This window comes from Neopelma chrysocephalum, unplaced genomic scaffold (genome assembly GCF_003984885.1).
Source record: "Neopelma chrysocephalum unplaced genomic scaffold, ASM398488v2 Primary Assembly neopelma1_25, whole genome shotgun sequence".
In the NCBI taxonomy this organism is placed as follows: domain Eukaryota; kingdom Metazoa; phylum Chordata; class Aves; order Passeriformes; family Pipridae; genus Neopelma; species Neopelma chrysocephalum.
Window position 1 is genome coordinate 7,939,970 of NW_020897694.1, and position 24,149 is coordinate 7,964,118.

Consider the following 24,149-nt stretch of genomic DNA (forward strand, 5'->3'; position numbering starts at 1 on the left):
GCTGAAATATCTTTGGGCTGGAATATCCAGGGGACCCCCCGCCACAAGGAGCAGGCAGAGTTCTACTGGCAGGGAGGTACCTGGGATGCCATCTTGGTCCTCCGCGTCCCTAGGTGTGGCTGGGACTATTCCCCTCGCTGTTCTGCTAGGCTGTTGTCCCCTCACATTCCACTGGGGATCCGTTAAGTTCTGTTGGGGTTCTGCTGGGGTTCTATTGCCATAGTTCCTGTATTACCATACCACATGTTGTCAGACAGGGAGGTGGGGGGTCCTGCCAGCTTGCAGCCCTTCCTGGACATTTTGGCGAGGCGATGGGAGCCTGGCCAGGGCAGGGGAATGGAGGGGATAGGGACTTGCTGTGGTGGAGGATGTGTGAGATCACATCCAGAGGGGTGGGGCCAGCCTGGTATGCTGGAAGTGGGAGGCCAGTCTGTGAGCTTGTCTTGAGGAAGGATCAGTACTCCTTGCACCTGAAGTACTCTGCCCCTAGCAAGCCCTGAGGGAAGGCAGGTGAATTGCCCTTCTGTGCTTCTCTAAAGACAGAGCCTGGGCATCTCATCTTGCTTGATGAGGAGAGGTGGGCTTATCTGTCTAAGTCATGGTGGATAGGTTCCAGCCAAGGCTCCCTTGCTGTTCTTTTTGTCGTGTGCTGCTTCTTGAGCCTTCCCTGTCATGAGCTGCCCCCATGGTCCCCAGCACACCATCATCCTCACCCAATCCAGCTGCCAGTGCTCAGACATGGAGTGCATTTGTAACCCTTACTGTCTTCCAAAAGGCTCTCTAGCTTGTTGGGTTTAGGTCTTTCATATATGTGCCTTTTTTCCTCCCATCCAGAAGTCAAACAAGGTTGCTGCCTATTCTGGCAGCTGAGGGTCTGAGCTGGAAGGGCTTGGTGAAGTTGCAAAGGCTAATGATTTAGGCAACAACTGCTTCTACTTTTCATTCAGAGATTTCTTGAAAGGAAAGCCAGGTTTAAAGGAACACTTGCTTGAGTCCAGCTATGAGATGTACTGGTGTTGTTAGGAAGTTGTGGTTCCACCTCTTCAGCCTCCAGCTGTGCTTTACCCTCTGCAGCCAGTTCCTTTAAATCCCTCCATCAGACTCTGTGGGATATTTTCCACTCTGGTGACTGTATTCATTGTGGACCCAGGGATTGGCCTTACAAGATGCACAGAGAGGAATTTGCCTTGTGCAGGGTAGTGTCTTGGTGGTTTTTTTAATGTTATAAGGGAACAAAGGACAACGGGTGAAACAAAAAACCACATGACCGGGTCAGCGGCCACCCAGCTAGGCTCCCTGCAAACCCCTATGCTTTGTGTGCCCTTCAGCTCTATGCCACAGCCTGATTTTCCTTGTTGTGGGACAAGCCATAAAAATTAAACCAAAATGCCAGTGCATTTGTCATGTGGTCTTAGAAGTAACAATTGATTTGGTGGGACTGGAGGAGTTTTCCTCCTCCCGGCTTCTGTTGCAAAGGGTGGAGAGAAAGCACCAGATGGTGGTCAAAGATGATGTCTGGGGCCAGGGGCAGTACTTGCCTCCTATTCAAACAGTTGTGATTTCAGTTTTCACCTTTTGTCCCTGATATTTCCCAAATGACATCCTAAGGGTGTGGAAGTTTCTCATGCAATGCTACTGTCATAGGTGGGCTTGGGCACAGCTTCCCATTGCAAAGCAATGAGTGGTTTTGTGGAGGTAGAGGACATTCCTTAATGTACAGTTATTTAAATCAAAATTGTTTATTGTACAGTACATACGTCTAATATACTATAGATTTTATAATTGACTTTAATTTCTCAGTAGGAAAAAGTCAATTCCTGCATGGCAGGGCAGCCAGAGGAAAGAATGCTTTAGTCTGCTCAGCAAGTAGAAACCTATTTGTAATCCAAAGGCCCTCCGTTAGCTCTTACCTATTTAATGTAAAAATAGGATTTACTACACATACAACTTAATCCCCTTTTTATATTTGCATAGAGATCCCAGAGCATGTGTATGAATGGTTTTTGAGATAAGAGAAAGGTGGCCTCGGGAGTCAAAGTCATTGTTTTTGCATGAAGTATTTAATTCTAAACATAAATATTGAGAAGACTAAATTCCTGTGCACTTGCAGACTTCACTGTCATGCTCCTGAGGATTTTTGCTTTATTTCCAATTATTAAGAGCCTCATTGTAAGTGAATTAAAAACCATACAGGAAGCTTTTACAGACACTTACGGGGCTTCATTTTCAGGTTAAAAGGAGAGACAGGCTATAGACAAAACAGAAGCAAAGGTGGTGTACTTCTTATCTCCCTCCAAAGAGTGTGGCTAAGGAGTGGATGTGCCAGGCAGTAGAAACCAAGCCCTAGAAAAGGACTGTCTCCAGTGATGACCTCGAAGGGGATTGAGTCTGGAGTTCCTGTGGTGCACATTCATCAATGCTGCTTATTGTAATTCGCATGATTTATGTTCTCACAATCATGATTAGGTGGTGAAAAAAAAAATGATCTACGTGCAGGTTGACTTCAGAAAGTGACATTCTTTGTTCATATCCAATCAAGCCCCACGGCAGGCAGTCCTTTTGATTTAGCATTAATTTTAATATACGTGTCCCTGAAAATAACCCTCCTGGTTTTGGAAACCTCAGAGATGAAGGACTATTGGCTAAGTACTGGTCAGAAGATTATGTCTGAGAGCTGTCATTCCTTTCTCCAGAGGCAGTTTTGCTGGAGTGAAGAATGGGAGGCACTGGCATGAAATTCATTTTTAAAATATAGTCAAAGACAACTTGGTGGGGAAATTTACTTCTCCAGACATAAAACAGGGTCCAGAGGAACTCCACCAGAATGTCTTTCAGAGTTGCTGCGATCTCAGTGGTGCAATGCAGTGAGCAGCAGGCTTTTGCCTTACTGTAGGCAACATAATCAGAATAATTTTTTGCTCTTTTGCTTCTAAAGTCTGTGATAAGACTGGGTAAATGCATCTTCCTTTGGATGTAAAATCCCTCACTCACTTGATGTTTTTGTGACTTCAATAGGCCAAGATTTTACACCAAAACCTCCTTGTTGCTGCCTCTTGAAGCTTTCCAGGATAGTCCAGTAACAGTTTGATTCTTGCCTGCTGACAACTTGGACTCTTCATTTCAGGTCAAAGAACAGAAACCAGCAGACTGCATGGGTACTGCTCTCATTCTTACTCCTAAACCAGCCCTAGGCAGCATTTCTTCATCATCTTGCTTTATCAAACTTGAAAAGCAAATCTTGACTAATGAGCAGGAACAGTTTGTGGCCAGTCATCCAGGAAAACAGCTCCATGGGTACGGGGAAGGAGGAAATCAGAAGAATCTGTTACTTAACTACTGCAGGCTGAGAAAATGAGCTTGAACCCAAAACTTGTGTGGGTTCAATCAGACAGACAAATGAACAGGAACATTTTTATTAGCATACCACATATCAAAATTAAGGAACTGTTCTCTTCTAATGTTTCTGAAACCATTAGCCAGACACACTACGCTGGTGACAGCTCTTGAGTGGTTCTCCCACCCTACAATTTTTCTCCTATGAACAGAAATCTGTAGTGCTGATTGCAAAGGACAGATACCTAATTATAGGGCTTGTTATTAGTAGAGTCTGGGAAATATAAAGTCTGCAGTTCGTATGATGTAGAGAATGATGAAGCATCTCGAATCACTAATGTGACTCAAAGTAGGGTCTATTGGAATTTGTACATTTATTTTCCCTGTTAAATCTGTGGGAAAGCCCGTCTGCAACAAGATTTGGAATCCTTTGCAGTTCTTTTTCTTGACTTTTGTCAAAACTCAACTTTGAAGGTTTTCCTGGCATCTTTATCCCATCAGTCTGTCAGTCAGTCTCACAATACCCTTCATGCAAACCTATCAGGGCATTCTATAATTTAGCACTTAATAGACGTCTTGAAGACAAACAGTGTTTGACAACACCTCAAAGGCTTCAGATCCTGCTGCATGCAGGCACAGCCCAGCAAGCTTCTGGGACATGTTGTCTCTTTGCTACCCTTGGTGCATGCCCTTGGCTGACCACAACATAGCCATCTTGTCCTCAGTTATGGCTAATAGGGAACAATTTCGGGAAAGGACGGGAGCTGGGCTGTTTCCAGGTAGCACACATCTCTGTCCCTGCTAGCAGTCTGCTTCATTGTTGCACTCAAAACAGATACATTGTTTAGACTAAAATGAGGTGAGGGAGGGAAAGGAAAGCATTCAATAGTGATGATGTGAAATGAGGGAAAACAGGCACTTACTGTGTTGATGAAGGCTTTGTAAAGATAACAAGCCATTAAAATTTATGACTGAGTTCTTGGGGTAGTACTGGTTTGGTTGTTTTTATGCTGCAGTTGCCTGCACAAATTTTGGACTGCTTCTGACCCCTCTCCCCTGCTGCATTTTCCTCCCTTCTCCCTGCCCCTTTCTGTGAGATATTTGGTCCTTTGAATAAATTGCACCTCTTCATTTTTCACGAGCTCATTGTCAAGTCCAGTGCCTGTCTCTAAAGGACAGTTCATCAGGTGGAGTCAACCTGTTTGGTGATAGTGTAAAGCACATCTGAGCTTGTCTCTTTCAGTGGACATTCCTAGAAATTTCCTGTGCTAGTACTCACTCAGTTAATGAGTGCTGTGCCTTCATGGCTTGAAAAACCCAACTCCAGAGTCTCTGTTATGTGATACATGGTATACATGGGGAGAAAACTTCATATTTCTCCACAATTTTAATCTGGGGAAAAAATATAGAAGAAAAGGTCATTTCTAATTCCAGGCTTTTCAATTTTCACAAGAAAAAATATAGATTTTCCAACTCTTCTTCCTTCTCACACCCTCTTTTGTGACTAACATATCTTAGGCTAGTTCTAAATTTCAACCAAACCTCAGAAGAGACACAGCTCATAATCAACAAATTATGACCAGCCAGACACTGAGTCATCAAGTGCAAAAGGGAATAACAATGAAAAACAAGGATAAGAAAGAAGAATGGTACATTCTTGAAATTGGATGAAAGACATTAGACAGTAAAGTAATGTGCAAATGCATGAAGGAATGGCAAAGCAATTTAGGTTAGAAGGATGTGATAGTTGAACCCACCTAAATAGTGGAAATCTTAGTCCTTGTAAATTTTGGGGGAAACCCAGGGCAGGCTCTCAGAAGAATGTGATCTTTATGTTGCTAATGAGCTGGTGACTGTGGAATTCTGAAGCAGCTGCAAATGATAAAAAGAATTTACTAGGGAAGTTGAATATGGGAAGAAAGCAGTAAATAGAGAGAGAGAGAGTGTGCATGATAAAATTATGTTTCAAGGATTCTAGTTCTCCTTGATATAACATGTCAAAGCTGGAAATATCCAGTCATAGGCTGGAAACAGCTTTGACAATCTGATTGATGTGTGCATTAGCTGAATTCATGACAGAAAATACATGATCCTGCACCTGCTTATTTTTCCCCATGAAAATGATCACCACAAGCACTTTGCGCAGTGACATGTATGTGAACTTGTACCTGTGGTTTCTCAGACACAATACAAAAAGATGTCAGTATAATGAAGACCCACTATCTCTATAATTTATTTTATATGTATATGCAAATGACAAGACATTTAAAACAACTATCTTTTTAATAAACTTCATGTTCCGACCAGATATTTGTTCAACTTTTGTTACCCACATCTGCTCTCCTTTACTTAGGAAGTTTTTCAGTGATTCTGTTGTTTGAGGGGAAAAAAAAAGGTTGTGTGATGTTACTTCTCAGGTACTGATGTTTTACATGCATAATACAGAGGGAATGCTACTTCAGATTTCTGTGAGTGTCTATGCTTCCAGTGCTGTTTTCCTATCTAAGAACACAGGTATCCCAAGAAAGATAATAGTTTCACTTGGTATTAATATTCACTTACATCTCAGAAGTGGTTTCTTTAGCAGACCTCCCAGGAGACCTGCAGCTCAGCCCTAATCATCACCCAGGTATGTCTGTGCATTGGTGGCGGTTGTGCATCAAAGATGATGTGTTTCAACAACAAGGTAAGCAATTTCTGATCTCATTTGCTCAAGCACATTTATTGCATCTGAATTTTTGCCTTTAAACAGTACTGCCTGGGGCTTTCTCAAAAGAGGAAATGAGGGTTATGTGTAGGTGTAAATGGAGGTGACTGGAGACAGTTTCTAAGGGCTCAGTGTTTGGTGGCGTGGAGCCAGTGTAAAGAGAAGGAATTGGAGATATTGGCAGGTAACAGAACAGAGAGGACTGCAAGGTCTGCTAACAATCACACTGGCCAGAGGAACTGGAGGTAGCCACTGTCTAGTCTGTCTGCTTTTCTCTTCTGAGGTGGAGTTGCATGAAGTAGATGCTCATGGTGTAGTCTTTTACTTATATAACGAGTAAGCTCTTTCTGGGAAGAAAATCACAGAACAAAGGTATCTTTGGCAAAACAAAGATAAATAATTAGCTAGATGTCTCATTATTTGCAAGACAACATCCACTGTCATCAGAAAGAAAGTACCTTCTCCCAGGGATAAGAAGGAAATTTGACCTCTATAAAGATCCTGAATCCAGATGTGAACAAGGGAGAACGCCCCTTTTTTAACTTTAGTTTTAGCAAGCTCTATGATTTCTGAAGGCTTGGGGTTAGCAAGGCTGCACCTAGTCAATGAGACTGTGGAGTACATCAGATAATGGTATCTTTGGTCAATCAGGCAAAGCAGATAAAGATTCATTGCAAAAAATTGGCCCGCAAGCCGCAGAAATACCTTTTTTCTGTCATTCATCAATTCTTGGGATGAGACTTGTAGAAACTAATCAACATTGAGGTGAAAGGTGAGGGAGACATGGGCTGATGACATGTACCTTGTCTGTAAGATGATGACAGGCTTTGGTTTAGTCATTTCATATGAGGCTTCCCAGGTCACTGGATTTCTCCTTTCTGCCTCCAAAAGGTGGTTTCGGGATGCAGTCTTCCTATTAGTGTGAAGTAGAAATCTTTGCTAGAAACAGGAGGACAGTCTCCAGGTACTTTGTTAGAAACAGAAGATTTGAAAATCACAGCAGCAAATAATACAAAGCATTTCATGGCTCTGGAAAAACTTGGCTGTCTCATAAAAGAAGGGCTGACAGAGATTAGTCAGCCAGAACAACTGTTCTTTTCCATGCAGTTCAAACTTGTGAATAAACATACAATCAGGCACTAATGACAACTTGGCTTTAAACAGGAACTATTTACACATTTCTGTCTTTCTATTATAAGTACAGGAACCAGTGTCCTTGGTGTTTGTCCATTCAGCAATGAGCACCATGGTACTCGGTCTGTGATCACCTGGAATGCACTGACAACCATAAACAGTAAATCAGATTCCTGATACTCTGTCTATGCAGAAAGTGATTTTGGTAAGAGAAGAGGAAGAGTAACATCAGCACAATGTGTAACCTCAATGTTTGTGTTATGCAAAACGGTGTTAGTTAATGGGCTGACTGTCACAAATTGTATGTTTATTTTGTACAGAAAGTTTAGATGGATTATGGCCTCTACTACAATTCTCAGGTTAAATACCATGCAAAATATTTTAATAGGCATCGCATTTTTCTACCAACTCATCCCTGTATACAGGTGGAAAGAAAAGAGCTATCTTTTTCCTAAGCAGAAGAAGCTTAACTTTGCTTCTTATACAGCCAACTCTGCTCAGACCAGGAGGGATACCTGACATGGCTAGCAGCTCAGTCATATAACATGACATGCTGTAAGAGACACCTTGCAGAAGAGACAGTGTCCCTTACACTGTAAATCAGAGATCCAAAGCTTATGTATATGTGACCTCGTTGGACAGCATATCAGAAACCTTGCACAAGGGGCAGTTGCATCGACTGGAGAAGAGCTGATCTAAAAAGGCCACTGAAGGAGAACCAAGGACATGTGAAAGCTAGTAGCACACAGCTAATGTCCAGCTGCGTGGTCACAGACCTGTCACACTTAACCACAGAAGAAGGGTCACCTTCACTCTTCCCGTCAGCAATCTGACTGTAGTTCACATTTAGCAATGCAGAACAAGGTTGCAGATTTTTTTGACGAGTGTCTCTCCCCATCTCATCACACAACTTGCCCCACATAAGTCTTTTTCTCAGACTTTGCTCACTGAATCATTGACATTACTGTAATGGGAACATCTTCATGGAGTTTGTCCCTTCACCTAGGTGAGATCTGTTCTTTGACAGAGATGTTGTTGCACTTTTTAAGCCAGATTTTAAGCCATAAGCTGCCCAGAGCAGTTATATTTTATTCAAGACTTTTTAAAAGCCTTTTGGTTCGTTATAACCTTGAATTAGCATCTGGAGAAAGAGTCACACACTCTTCTCTAAGAGAAATTCTTTTAATTTAGTGAGAAAAATAAGATATTTTGGCAAAAGATTTTACAGGAGTAAAATACAACCAAGAAAAATGTTTCACTAAAACTCAGCACAAAGACCCATTACACTCACTACAAACAATCAGTATACCAGCTTTAGTAAAACTCAACTCATTGGTTTTAAATTACCCACAAGAGAAGGAAAAGAGTAAAAGAAGAAAACAGATTAAAAGGGTAAAGAGAGAAGAAAGAGAGAAGCAGAGAGAGGAAAGGAAAAACGGTTAATGACAAGATTTGATGATTCATATGATGCAGGCAGCAGGAGAAAAGAGAGAGAGAGAGAAAAGAAGAAATGGTTATTGACAAGATCTGATGGTTCACATGGTTCACGTTGCAGGAGAGAAGAGAGAGAGAGAGCTCATATGGAGTGTCATGTATTTACAGAGTTCAGTTTTCCCTCCCAGGCAGGATATCCTATCAGCGTCTTCCAGGTCAGAGTGAGTTATGCTGTAGGCAGTCACAGGCTGCAGGGGTGTGGTGTGAGTGGGCTACCAGGCAGGTCTGCCTTGACTGACAGCCCAGCTGCAGGGCCTTCAGTGATGCCATGTGCTCTGCGTGGGCTCAGCCATGTTGGCTGCAGGACCTTTCAACTCTGCCATGTGCCCTCAGCAGGCCTTATGTGATAAGGCAGCCTTACCTCTGACCCATATCAATAATTCAGTGAGATTTGGATCTAGTATCTCACAGATGTGTGGGTTTTTTTCCTTGTGGGTGGTTAAGAGTGAAAGCTCTACACCAAGTAAGGAACAACAATAGTAATAAAAAGTAGGGCAATATTTTTTAAAGCTCAATAATTCTGCACTTGCTCCTGCTGAGATACACCTTGCTATGAAGCTTATGCCACTCATGGGACTGTTCATTTGAGCAAGGCAGAGCAGCAGGGATATTATAATTAATAATGCTTAGCAGGAAACAAGTTATTGTGCTTGGGGCAGAAGGGCAAAAACTGTTCTCTATTATTTTTTGAAGAGTTAATTGGTAGTAGGCAAAGATTTGCTGCGTTGAGCCAGCAGGTGCTGCTTTATGACTACATTAATGTTAATGATATCCTCCAGACATATATGAAGACAGGTTAACCTGTTTCTTTCTCATTGCATTTCTCTGGGTGGATGTGTATTCTGGTTCCAGTTATTTTTAAAGTTCCACCACAGAGCATTTGGACAGACAGCGACCCCGAATTTGCACAGATTTTTGCAGGTAGTTTTGCAAAACCAGGTAACTTTTGTAACCTCTATTCACCCCATGACAAACTGTAGATTAAAAGATGAGGGAAATGGGTAAGAGGGGCTGCTTCTCTGGCATAAAATCATTCCTAGGGGTTGCATAACATTTCTATAATTGCCTGTTTAACTGTTCCTAGGTGTGCTTAACAATAGTACCTGGGATCTAACTGTTTATTCTCTTTTTTCATCACTGAAACCTCTATTCTTTAGGCATACCATTAAAAGAGTACTCTGGCAGCAATTTAAATCCTGAGATGAGCAGGTGTTAAAACCATGTTCCTCTAAGTAAAGTGTGCCATGGCCCATCAAAGCACGATACATGCTAGAAAAGGTAAACCAGTGGCTCCACAGAGCTTGAAATGGTCTTGTTTCAGTACCACTCTGCATCTGAAGTTTAGTTATGAGCCTATATTTTCTTTTTTTTTCTTCATGTGCTTTTTGAATATCTAGTTTGGCAAAAGTGCACTGTCCAGCATTAAGCTTCAGAGATCCTTCAAGATATTTATATTTTTCCTAGGACACTTGCTTTGCACAAGCCCATCAGCTTCAGTAAAAATCTGTGTGCCACAGCAGGCAAAAATGCTGTGGAAGGACAGTCCTTGGAGCTGGGTGCAGGGCTTTTTGCAAAACTCAGGTGACAGAGCTACCATTTGAGAAACCCACCAGGCAGAGACTGATTCTGAATGCCAAATCTGGTTTTTAATAAGATTACTGGGTGGGTTCTGTGCCTTGTTATAAGTCTGCTTCTGCAGATCTAGTGATAACATAATGGGAGAACAAATCTTACATGCCCATAAAGACTGAGAGAGTTGTACTCAGCAGTGTTTGCCTGTCAGAACATGGGTACAAGACCAAGTAAGCTATTTCAAAATTTCTTGGAAAATGCAACATGAGTAATCAGAAAGGGGGAGAAGAGTCTGTATAAAATCTTAGGAGTGACTGTTGAACCTTACATACTCATAATTTTTAGAAATGATATCTCTGGGGTACACTGCTCCTCTAAGATGCTCAGGCCTCCTGGTCAAAGGGAAGGGATTTGAAAGGGCCAGTTGATTTTGAAGAATCAACAAATGGTTACAACACTGGTGCCACAACCAGAGGTTTGGCTACTTAGGTCATGGGACTCACTTCGAGAAACCTGGTCTACTGGGAGCCAATGGGGTTCATCTGTCAGAGAAGGGGAAGAGCACCTTTGGTAATAGGCCTGACAAGCTGCTGAAGGGGGCTTTAAACTAATGTTGCCAGGGGAGGGAAACCTCGATCTATCCGCTCCTACCAGTTTGATGCCAGTGCCAGCCAGAGATGCTCAGAATCTGGAGAGGGATGCCAGGTCAGCAGGAGAGCACCTGAAGAGCAGCACAATGTGATTCTGGCCACTCCAGCCAGTAAGTCAGCTTAATGGGGGACCCAACTTAAATGTCTCTATCAAAAGCATGGGGAATAAACAAAAGGAATTATAGAAGTATGCATGCCTGCAGGGCTGTGATCTTATTGGCTTCCTGGAGATGTGATGGGATGGCTTCTGTGACTGGAGTGTTGGAATGAAGGGATACAGGCTCTTTGGGGAGGGCAGGATGTGGAGATGAGAAGGGAGTGTCAGCCTCTATGTCAATGACTAGCTGGAGTGCATGGAGCTCTGCCTAGGAATGGATGAGGAACCAACTGAGAGCTTATGGGCTAGGATTAAAGGAAGAGCAGGGATAAGTGAATTATAGTGGGGGTCTACTCCAGGGTGCCTGACCAGGAAGACTGAGTGGATGAGTTGTTCTGTAGACAGGTAGGAGTGGCCTCATGTTCACAAGCCATGCTTCTTAGGAGGAACTTCATCCAACATTATATCTGTTGGAGGAACAACACAGCAGGACATAAATGATCCAGGATGTTCCTGGAATGCATTGATAATAAATTCCTTCTCCAAATGATAGAGAAGCCAATGAAGAAAGTTGGTTATTAATCAAGGATCACCTCCTCCAAGCTCAGGAGCAAAACATCCCAACAAAGAGGAAGTCAGGCAAAAATGCCGGGAGGTCTATGTGGATGAATAAGGAGCTCTGGAGAAACTTAAACACAAGGTATGGGTTTTCAGGTTCCTTGATAATTCCTTGGGTTAGTGTCTGAATGGAATTTTTATGTTGGTTTCATGATTCTTCATGTAGCATTTTTTACAGTACAGTGTCTCTTAAGTCCTAATAGGATACTTTTTTAAGGTGTTTGTTTCCTCTTCTGTACTGCTTTTAAGACAAAATGAAATGGTTAGACTTCAGTTAAACAGATCCCTATTAAAGTAGGAGCTAGTCTGATAATGACTTAATTGGTGCTACGTGAACATCACATGTTATTTGATAACCATTCTGTTATAATTAAGAAGTGGCTAATAGACAATTAATATACAGGATTACACACTTAGCTAATTAGATGATTTTAATTTTTTTTTAGATTAAAATGTACAGGACCCCATAAATCACTATTAGAGATTATTTAATAAGCTTGAACTCTCAATCTTCTCTCTGTCAATCAGGAATGGAACCACTGACTCACCCAGAGAGACTTGTCACATGGAAGAACTGCTGTGTTCAGCATGAGCTGAAATGCACTCAACTCCCAAATCTTGCATGTTTGCAGGACATCACAGCTCAAGTCTGTGCTCTCATGTTCTGTTCTACTCGTCAAGACTCACAGCTCCTGCCTCTGCACATGAAATGGAATGTTCCCCCCGTTCCCACAATTTTAGCAGCCTCTTGCTTGGTGCCCATGAGAGACAGGAATTTTGCACATAGTTTTTTAATCCCTGTCAAGAAGAGACAGTTCTTTTCTGTTCTGCAGAGCTGATCCCATTTAGGTGTCCCAGGCCATGCAGCAGTTGTTGGCTCAGCAATACCTTCCCTTATAGGGTGCATGTGTGAGCCAAGCTGAGCTGGAGCTCTCTGCTGGGGTGTGAGGCTCTGTTTTAACCACCTTAATTGAGGAGGCTAACAACTGCAGACTCCTCAGCACTCGCTGCAGGGAGAGACAGCTACACCTTAAGGAAGGGGCACATCATATCCAACAACGCTGAGGGCCAGGAAGAATTCACCTCCAAACTGTAGACAGCTACTTTGAGATGTCTACATGAAATACCTGCAGGACAGTAAAGTGTTTAAGCTCTACTGCAGTCAGCAGAGAAGTAATCAGTGCAGTAATGAGGGCCCAAGCATCACTTGGCTGACAAAGGATAAAGGGCTCAAGTCTGTTGCCTGAACACCACTGCCTATTGCTGTTTGGGGTTTGTAAGTACCAGAGGTCAGGGACAGTGTGTTCATCACATCCTGGTGGCAGGCCTGCCTCTCAGAGTGTCCCTTGCAGGCCATGTGGGATACCTCCTGGTCACATGTGGCACATTGAGGTGACTGTACCAATCCAAATTGTCCCTGTGTACAGAAAGACCAAGGAACTCCTCTGGGTGCAATGTTAGCTCTGCCCCTCCATCTGCTGTGATGAGCGTGCCTCTGCCCACAGAACTGAAACAAGTGCACCAATGATAATTTCTTCTAGTATTTACTCAACAATAAACTACCAATGGGCTGTTCCAGCAGCACAGAGGGCTCTGTAAATTTTGGTCTGATCAGGTAGAACTAGGAGAGTGATACAGTAGTTGGGCTGTGTTTTGTTGGCAAGGCTCACAAGCAGTATATCACAGAGGCACAGCACAAAGGAATAGTGTTGACAGGCAATGGCTTAGAGTTGACCAAGAGGCTGCACATGGTTTTGATGAAATTTTTGAAATATTCGTAGCTGAAGTAGAAAGAAAGCAAAGTGGGAATGAGATGTAAGGCAGAACAACACAAAGCCTGACATGTCTGTAAAATGTCACTTACTAGCAAAAGTTAAATGTTTTGCTTTACCTTGTAAACAATGTGTGTATTACAATCATGGATATAAATAAAAGTAGCATGTAGGGCTTCTTTACTGTCATACTTTCATGTTCAAGGCACTTTACAAGTAAAAATGAATTTCTCTTGACAGCTTGCATCAGAAACTCAGTATCCCAAACTCTCTGAGAACCTGAGGAAATGGGGATATGGGAACAGAGGACTTGCCCAGTATCTAAAATGAAGTTAGAATCAGAGGGAAGGTATGAAAGTAGATATTTCTACCTTTTGTTTCAGCTCTCAGCTGACCCAGTGTTGACAGGAATGTGCAGAGTTTGGTGTTTGCACAGCATTGGATGCGTGAGAGTTATACCAAGGCAAACGCAGCTTTGTGATGGTGTCACTGGAAGAACAATTAGTTTAAATAGAGGCTGACATAGGTATGTCCCTCAAGCCATTTATCTGTCTGAAAAAAAACTGATTTGGAGTTTTTCATTACTGATTTTTACACTGCTGACGAAGTGCACTCATCTCTCCCTGGGAAAAATACTATGCTAAGATATCACCACGTCTCCCTCCAGACACTTCACTGCCTCAAAAACTGAGAAAACATCATTTTTACTCCCTATCTAGTTATTGAGGTCAGGAGATGATTTAAGAGCACTCAAGTATGCAAGAGGCTTTTTAGTGACTAGGTGGGATTTGCATCCAGGCTTAATGCACTGGAGAACAGTGAATGAGTGTGTGGTAAGACCAGCCTGCATTGACATGAACAGAGGCTGGCATTTCAGAAGAACAAATGTGTTTGCGATGCTAAAAAGTGGCAGCACATGCCTTTGGTTTCATCAAATAAATATTTGGGAATATAGCATATTTATGAGAATAGAAAAAGAGAGAAGATGCTCAAAATTCAAAGAAACATTATACTTTTACTAAAAAAAAAAAAAAAGATTATTTTTAGTGCAAGCACTTTGACAGGTCTTCTAACTCAAACGCAAAGAAAGGAAAGGGTTGAATTTTACTGCAGGTACATGCCACCATTTCCAATAGGAGGGAGGCTAGTATGGAGTCTACAGGGTCTTTCTTGTAAGATCTTTGTGGCAGCAGTTCAGAACTCACTCTTCCCCCTTGCGTTCAACCCATCACTGGATGACCTCTTGCACCCCAGCATGGAACATGGAGAATTATGAGTGTGTCTGGGGTCATACACTCTTTCCCACTGGATCCTTTCTAAAACCAGATAACTTCCAAGAAGAAGGACAACAAAGTCAGCTGAACAGCCTGATATAAGGTGTGTGGGTGGGATGGGGAATATGGCTTTGATTCCAGTTAATATTTAATTCTTTGTATAGTGAAACATCTTTGGGAAATTGAGTAGTTTGAAGCTCTGGACAAAGCACTCAGCTGGGAAGTCAGGTCAAACCCTTCTTAGAGAGCAGAAGTTGCTTGTCTCTTGGCAGGGAGGGGAACACACTCAGCATTATTTCTGCCTTTATAATCCTGTGAATGACATCTCAGTCCTTTCGAGAGTCCAGCTCAGAAATCAGTGTAGCTGCTACAAAAAATTCTTCAGTGAGCTGTTGCAGCATTTCCAATTCTGATGTGAGCATAAACATATTTCATGATATTCACTAAATTTGATTTAAATGTATTGGCTTTTGAATTCATAATTTTCAGCAAATAAATGACTTGCCAGAAGAACTTTACACAACTTTAAGGAAAACACTGCTTAAGAAAAGGCAAAGATACACTACCAGCTTAGTTCTCCATGTTTTTTGATTAAGCAGGCTTTGTCTGCTGATCAGTCTTATGCTGCACTTGTCTCTATTTAAAGTCAGTTTCTAGTCAGTTCTTAGACTTCTAAATGTTCATCTGAGGTCACTTTCAGTGCCCACAGCCTCAGTTCTTCAGAAGTTCAGACTGACCATTTCAGTCACCTCTCCTGAAAACTGGCTGCACAGGGTAGTGCCCTTAAATTCCCATCTGATGGCAGGCCAAGCACAAACACCCCAAGCAGAAATCTTTTCCTTTTTCTTTTGAGGATGTTTTTCTGTTTTCCTGTACAAGATCCTGGAGCTCAAATAAAGAAGAATGCTCCCTGGGGAGTTGCCATAGTAGTCTGTGACTTTTTTTGTTGTCTAAGATTAAATACAAGCAAGGGAGAAATTACAGAGAAGAATTTTATACCTGAGTTTATAATTTTCATATAACACCAAAGCTGAACTGTACCTCCAAGTTCCTAAAGCAATAACAGTCACCTTGAGGCTGATGTCACTGTGGTAATTTTCACTGGAAAAGAAATTAACTGTTGTATTTATTATTCAAGAACTCTGATTAGAAAAAAAATTCCACATCTGAAAGATGTAGCAAATAAGAAAGACAATGGCATCATTAGAATTGTAAAGACACGGAAGTGGGAATAGCTGCTACAAATAATACCTAAACTTGCAATGCATGAATGCCCTGCATATTCTATTTTCTTCTTAATAAGGTTCAGTGATAATCTGCTCTTAAACATATAGTCAAAGAAGAACTTCAAACCCACATTGTCCTTGGAAAATAACTTCAACTCTCATAGCGCATACAAGGATGTGATTTTTGAACATATCAATATCAGTCCAGCAACAAATGTAATTTGAAGATTCAAAATACAAACAAAATTTGTTTTAAGCAGGTGTGATGGAGAAAGAATCCATCCAAATGCCTCTCAGTTATGAGCATCAAAGGCAGATCAGGAAGTCTGGGATCAGGAAAGGGCATGGGAGCCGAGTTAGCAGAAAGGTTGTTTCCATGAGAAATAACCCAAAAGAGGAATGCTGGGAAAAATCGAAGACAATCTTGAGATGACAGCAGGGAAGAAGTGCAAAAGTGGGTTGTGCAAGGAGGGTGTGCAGGAGCTCCCAGCGCCTGGTGGGGGGCAGGTGGCTGCATCCGGGGCAAGGTCTCTGCCAGTGCTCACATCACTGTCAGTCCCCACTGTCCCTTGCTGTGCACTCTCGCTGCCCTTGGACACTCTGCAGCAGCAGGATCTCAGACCGGGATGCTTGGCTGTACCATGGGGAGAGGGAAGAGCCCTGGCTTCAGTGAGAAGGTGAGCATGTGCTGGGTGTGCAATTTAGTGCAATCAAATTGTCCAGCCTGTCTTGACTTTTTGTGGCTTCCCTGCAGCTGACTACCTTGCCCATCTACCCCAGCTCCCAGCATTTCCCAGGGTTATTCAGAGATGGGGGGAAAAATTATACGGGAGGCGGGACAACTTGAAGTATCTCTCTGAAGCTTGGGTCGATGTGTCCCTGCAGTGCAAAAGAGCTGACAGAGCCACTGTCAGGTTTAATTGTCCCCAAGATAATGTCCTTCAAGGCCTTATATATTATATATTTCTGGTTATCCTGAAAATATGCTGTCTAAACACTTTAACCATAAGTGACTTTAACAACTCTAGCTACTGGCCCATCATATGCAGTGGCAGGTGGGTCTGGGCTTATGATGCTGGATGTTTTCTGTATCTCCTCTGGATACTTAGGGGTCTTTTCCCCATGTGACTGATTTGCCCTCTGCCCCTGTCTTTGGGCTGTTGGGGGAAACAGAATCACAGAATATTCTGAGTTGAAAGGAACCCACAAGGATCATTGAGTTCAACTCTTAAGTGAATGGCTCAATGGGACTGGGCACCCCAATGGAATGGGATGGGTCAGAAAGGCTGCAGGGGAAAGGGTGCAAGGGAGGGAGCAATATATGGCTCTGAACATATGTGGTGTAAGTGAAAACAAAACTGCCAAAAAAGAGATTTTGGGGAAATCCCTTTTAGAAGAGGAATGATACTATGAAAACACAAGTCTGATGTGTGATTAAACAGCCAGTGATGTGGAAGACAACCCTGAAAGTCAGATGGAAACCATATTTCAATAAAATCAAGTGTTACTGCAACCATACCTATATGGCAATAGCCCTCTCCTATATTAAGGACTTTTGGATTTTAAATGAAGCAATAATTTTATGAGCATTTGGACAAGCTTAGTAAGGGGGTGAAGGATGCATCTATCAATATTTGCTCTCAGAAGTAACCTGGAGGAGCCTGGAGATGCAGTGCTGTTTTGTGGAAACGACAGAGAAAGGGGGAAAGCAACAGATTTTGAAAAGGAGAGGGCAAAAATAGGACACAGCATGCACAATGGGATGGCAGAGCTGGAGGCTACGAGGCGATTGTGTGTGGTGGTCACCCCATGCTTAATGCCTGGAATAGAGACATGAGGGCAAGATTCATGAAGGTAAAACTCTCCTCATGGACAAAAGGCTAAACTAGCCTTTCCAAGGGACAGAAGGGCAGCTGGGGAGAGGAGTAGACCTGAGTGAAATTTGACAACTAACTTCTTTCTTATTTTTTTAACCCAAAAAAGGCACATTTACTCTGTTAGAAACATTGTGCAGAAACCCTAAGAATTCCAACAATTTGGTTATAAAAATAGTTCAACCTCAGTTCAAATAATTTCATCATGAAAATCACACTAATTTAATTTTGGTTAAAACTGCAGAAAATAAGCTTTTCTTTGGCACAAAACATTTTTGATTATTTGGTTGGTTGCTCTTTTTTTCATGTAAAAGACTGAAGTCCTTCATTTGCCTTGGTTTACTCCTGACTAGAAGGTGATTCAAGCTGCAACATTTTGGGTAGAGGAAAGGGGGGGAATAGTGTTCAGCAGATAAGTCTGAGGTTTCTGTGACTGAAATGAGAAGCATTAAAGGTGAGGCCCTGCAGTATGGATTTTAGAGATGAGTTTTCTGATGATGTGAAAAAGAGGCAGATGGACTGTAGGAAAAAGATAAGCAATCACTATTGCACGAAAAATAACAGAACTATCAAAGGATATAAAGAAAAGAGTGACAGGAGAAATGAGAAAGAAAGATGGAGAATTATCTCTGGGTTGTGACATTGTTTGGACCATGGTGATGGGAGCTTGTCAAAAAAACATGCAAAGAGCAACAGAGCTGTCTTGGTCTTGATGTCCCAGGGCTGTGGTTTGGAGTTTTAAATTATCTGTGCACAGTGTATCACTTCATGCTCTTCCTGTTCGCAGTTCTGTGGATTTTAAGATCAAAACTGCCACAGCACTTTTGTGGTGTCCGGTTAACACAGGCTACTCAACATCAATAAGAAAATCCTTCTCTCAAGGCCAGTTTTCTCTATGATCCTTTAAAAATGTTTTATTTTGTAAAGTTGTTTCAGCCTCATAACAATTTTTAATTTGTTTGTCTGTCAGTCATTTCAGAACAGGTTATTCTGAGGCAAAAGATATTCTTGCATTTTACTCCCTTACAGGTCCGTAAAAATGCGGTAGAGAGACAAATGGAAAGTCCAAAGTTTTATCAACAGCTTGTAGTGCTGCCATAGGGATGCTTTATCTACCAATGCCAATTTTCTCAGCTTCTATAAGTTAAGTATCTAGTGCATTCCTTACCCTTCAGCATCAAAGGGACAACACAGTCAACTGTGAGAACTGATTTATTTGCTCATTCCTATTATTAATGTAGTCTGATTCTGATTTGGAATTTTGGCAGTAAGTCTATGCATTTGTGTTCCCTGTTCTTTCAGTCCTAATCAAGCTTCTCCAGTCCCAGTGTGTCACCTACTCCTTGACAGCGGACAGTGACCCCTTGCAGAAATCCTGGAAAAAGCCTTTACACACAGCCCTCCTCGATTTACTAAAGAAAGGCAATGTCTGCATTTGATTTGGGGAACCGGAGCATGCAGTGTACAGAGCCTGAGACAGGCTATATCGCCCCTCGGATGAAACCAAGGGATCAGATGTTTGTCTTTACTGATGGTAAATGGGCGAATGAGATCTACTGCCAGCCACCCTTTCCTTCCCACCAGAAACTCTTTAGCAAGAAGACACAGAATGAGTGGAGCATCTGGGAGGAGAATAGAGCACTCTGGCAGGAAAACCAAATCCTCTGCATCAAAACCAGGATGCTCTGGGAAGAAAACAAAGCTCTACAATGTCTCCAGTCACAGAAAAAAGCTGTCCAAGTTATTTACATTGGTGCTATTCAGCAAAGCCTCCAGAATGAAAACAAGCCATTTCCATTCTTCCAAGACTTTCAGTTCAGCCCAGGCAAAAAAGCTCTCCAAGCAGTCCAGGAAAAGAATAAAGCCTTTGAGGACTTCCAGCAGGAGAATAAAGCAGTCCCTGTTACCTGGAAAGACCAAAATGCCATCACACTCCATAAAGACAGCAAAGATGCCCTCTCAGATCTTCAGAAGAATACTGATACCATCACAGCTGTGGAAAAAGGTAACACTGGTCCAGTTCTCCAGCAGAAACATGAAGGTAAAAAGAAGAGCACTACTCCAACCCAGAATAAGACCAAGTCTGCCACAACTACACTGGGTGAGCATGAAATCCTCTGGGTTGTCCCGGAGCTACGCGAGCTCCACCACAACTTCCTGAAAATGAACCACCTCCCTGGGAAGAAACAGGGCTGTCACAGTCTCTATGGCATGGATGGATCCTTCCAAGAAGATTACAATAAACTGAAGCTGAAGCTGAATGCTGTGAAAAACACTGTGTCAGACATTATGGCTCAAATGGAAATGCTGGAAAAGGAGATCATTGCCATCACTTCCCCAATGTATGAAGAAGCAGGACAGAAGCTGTCAACTAAGCATCAGCTTGGGGACACATGAAGCTTTGTTCTAAGACCTGTTAGTTCAATTCCTGGAAAGCTTTTCTCCTTCTTTTTGGGAAACCTAATAAAATCCCAGTAGAGCTTGAAAACACCTGGGGAACATTGTGTTATTCTGAAACTTTCTTGTACTACTTAGATGTATTTCACCTTCTGGTTATACGGTGTGGGTGACTGCCATGAATTTGCCTAGAGTGAGGAATCATGTTTTTCAGCTTTTTTTTTCGAAGTTTCTGGTAATAAAGTCTAGATCTTCAAAAGATAATTCATGCTTGAGGATACCAGCTGTGAGCTGAATTTGAGTCTCTGGTGGTCACTTACTTTCTTACAGATGGCCAAGTTCAATGGCTGAAGTGTATTTTCTGCCATGCACCAGCATTCTGTCTTTCATACAGGGTAAGCAGTGGATTATGGAAAATGTAGCCTTCCAGATGACATGGACCCATGAAAGAAAATGGGACACAGAAAAACACATTGTATGTGCCACATTCTTTCTGGGTAAGCCCCAACATCTTTACCAGCCCTGCTCTATCACCCAGTGGGTCCTCGTTGATCAGACCACTGCAGGCAGGCAGAGAAGGTCTGACCTCTCTGCACCCTGGTCCTGCTGCTGCTTCTCTTAGGATTGTCACACCTTGTCCTTGTAGTGCCTTTTTGTTTGATTGTCTGATAATTTCCCTCCTTTGTTTTAAACTGTTGATAACTGACATCAACTCAGCAGTCCCCCCACCATGTGTTTTCCTCAGCTTTGCTTTCAAATCTTGTACAGCTTAGCAGCCACCATCCCCTCTTGCGTACAGACCAGCTGATGGGAAGCCTGCAGTTCACCATTAATCTGCTTTGAGCAGATCTGACCCATTGATTGGCAGCTCAAAATTCTGGTTCCTGCCCCAGGTATACAGCCCCAGAGAAAATGAAGGAAGGTCAGGGCTATATCCTCACCTGTGACAGCAGGGGAGAGAAAAACCAGAGGTGTCACACTCATGTGGATGCTTAGGCTGTGGGGGACACTGCTTATGGGAAGAACTGCCTGCTTTTGCACTGCTGCTGAACTGTTGCATGTAATTGTAGCCCAGAAGGGGTGGACAAGAAGATTACAGTGAGAAATGTGGGTACCAGCTCATAGTCCAAGGGCATACTCACAGGTCTCTGCTACAAAGTGATAATAAATGGAGGATCCCTCCTCCCAGACATCATGGTGGGGCCACAAGAGAGAATGGAGCAGGCAACCTGTCATCTCCTAAACAGAGCGGTGAGGTCTCTTGATTTCTTCGATGGTCAGATAAGGCAAGTTTTTACCTGCTCCAGAGCAAGCAAATATGTTGCAAAAAATGCCATATTGATGTCTGTTCCATGACTCAGGCTGGTATTTGGAGGTGTATCTGTTCATGCTCTAAAGGACATGCAGTCTCAAGTAATCTCCTGACACAGGAGATACAGAGCCTGTTGATTTGCTCATGTTTAAAAATCTGGTCTCAGATTGTGTGATCAGAGCAGCTGGAAACACATTTTCCTCTGTCTTGGACATGCTGGATGCAGTGCAATTTGTCACAATCTTTTAGGCAGAATATAGGAGCCTTTAGGTAATCTAAGAAGACAGGCATAAGGAGACTTCTGCAGAGCAATTGTAAGAACTTTATTGTAAAGCAAAGGAAAGGCTATGGTGAGGTTTATCTCTTGCAACAGGACCCCAAAACCGGGTTGTCACTCCAGTTTATAGGTCTCTAAGTGATTTGGCACCAAATTACCTAAAGCATGAATTATCTTTCACCTTGTATTTCACTCAGACAATGCCATGCCAAGTACCCGTGATGACTGTTTACTTCAGAGGCTTAAAGAAAGCGGCATTTTCTTCTGCTGCTAGGGCTTCAAGATGCTGAGGAAAATCTCAGGTAAAGGTAAAGGGCTGGCTCTCAGTGGTGCAAGGAGGGCTGTATGCATAAGGATCAGGTGAGAAGAGGAGCAATGTTCATTAATAGGTGGATGTGCTGACAGCTTAATGACTGGATCACAGCTATAAATAGCTAAATACCTCAACCCCATGCTGGAGAACATGTTCATGCTTCTGTGCCTTCAAACACGTTACTTTTCTCTTAGCCATCTCCTTCACCATGTTTGAATGTTTGTTAAGAGTGAGAAATAGAACTATGAAGACTAATGCAGAGCTCCAGAGAAGAGTAGCAGTAGTGACAAGCTTTGATTGTATATTCATGTTTCACAAAGTAATTTGTGTCCTGTTAGAAGAAATAAACCACTCCTTTGTCAGTGGTCAGGGCACTGAATCCTGCCATGTCCCTGTACACGGGCAGGAAAGACACATGGAATGTAACTTTCCACCAGGCGCTTGGGAGTAGTCACCTCACCTAATGTCAAGTGTTCATCCAGGACAGGAAATCCATATGTCAGCTAGTGACCTGGGGCTTCCTTTCTAGTCTGTTGGAAGAAATGAGTACCTTCAGGCTGTGATTTATCTGACCCCTTTTAGACAAAAATTTTAGGGTAGGCTGTGTCACCAGCTGGAGTCCCTTGTTTCTCTCTGTTGCCTCTATAATTACTTTGGGGACAATTATCTCCATCTTAGACGTTCAGTTTGGAGCTTTCTGAGTGAGGATCTTGGCAGGCCCAGGCAGAGGAGATGCTTCATCAAGTGGTAAGGTGTCACCAGCTTGGAAGTGTATTCCAGTCCCTGTCTTTGCTTTCTGTGAGATGCCTTCATTAAGCAGCTGACTCAGATGTCTCTTGTGTGGAGAAATTATTACTCTGTGAATAAAACGGAGTCAGTTTGGGCAGAGTTTAACTGTCACAAATTCATGTAGGATCCTGAGAGGAACACACTACTTTTCCTGAATGCTAACAATGTTCCTGGTGGGAATTAGGTTTTGTGAACCCTTTGCATTTTGGTCACTGCTTTGGATCTTTGATCTTCCTGGTTATAAAATGTCTATACCTGATGTATGTTTTTTGGCATCTCTCACAGAGAAGTTGAATTGACTCATTCCTTAAAGGTTTCTCAAGTCTCTCATGTGCTGAGATGACAATGCCCATAATGACTGTCCATCACTTAGTCTTGCAGAGGACTGTGTGATAAGCAAACTCTCATAATCCCAGAAGGTACCAAACCTCCAGTCTGTGCTTATTTGGTTACAAACCAGAGAGAGTTAGTGACAACAGTGGAGGATCATTTCTGGGTGGTACTAGAAAGGCGGATGATCATGAGTGTTGCTTGGTCCACCTGAGTATTGCTCGATCTGATAATGTTGAGGGCACAGATGGTGAGATTTGACTGAGTTGCCTGCGGAGTGCCACAGGACTGCATGGGGACAGTCCTAAGCACTGTCCATTCTCTGCCTTGTTCCATGTCCCCAGCCAGTGTCATTAATCACTTCAGTGGAGGCCATCATAGTATCCTACAGGTCTCCATCCAGAGTGCGTGGTGATGAGAGGGGCTGGACTCACAGCTTTTGCACCCTATTTAAAGTACAAATGGAGGAAAAATGCAACAGCAGCTATTTATAGAAACAACTGGTTAATTATATTAAAATTTAGGCAGGTTTGGGAAAAAATGGGGTAAGCTCAATAATTTTTACTAGCCTGTTCACTGATTTACAAATTCCTGGAAACTGATAGCTATTTTGGCTTGAAATGGATGGATGTCATTTTTATAGTGTATAATTTACCTTTTGCAGAGAGACAAACTTTCTGTCTCTCTCCTTCTTATTGTTGCTGATTAGCCCCTTATTTTTGCACTACTCATTTCTCAGTACTCTTTTTGGAAAGCTGGGTTTTTGGCAAGGTCACCATCAGCCTCTTACTTCCCTGTAAATTGGATTATTGCCTGTAGCTGGGCTCTGTGTAAATGCTGACTTTCCTGTTCTCATTTCTTATTAGACAGCCTAATACAGCTGGGTTTGTGCTGTCTTCATAGAACACCCACCCTGGCCTTTTGTGCTTGTCTTAGCAGCCCAACCACATCCTCCCATCCCTAAATTGCAAGTTAGGGAT

At 42.5% G+C, this 24,149-nt stretch overlaps 2 protein-coding genes across 2 annotated transcripts in view; one reads left to right on the forward strand and one right to left on the reverse strand.

The window, feature by feature from the left end:
- Positions 1-162, reverse strand: part of LOC113963701 — a 29,269-nt gene extending 29,107 nt beyond the window's left edge. Inside the window, 1 exon segment of the mRNA XM_027675118.1 lies at positions 81-162. The gene's annotated coding sequence lies outside the window, so the exon portion shown is untranslated.
- A 19,014-nt stretch (positions 163-19,176) lies between these two features.
- Positions 19,177-20,148, forward strand: SPERT (spermatid associated). Its single transcript, XM_027675119.1, has one exon. It carries the CDS (start codon positions 19,177-19,179, stop codon positions 20,146-20,148), a length of 972 nt encoding a protein of 323 aa, XP_027530920.1.
- Positions 20,149-24,149: the final 4,001 nt, after the last annotated feature.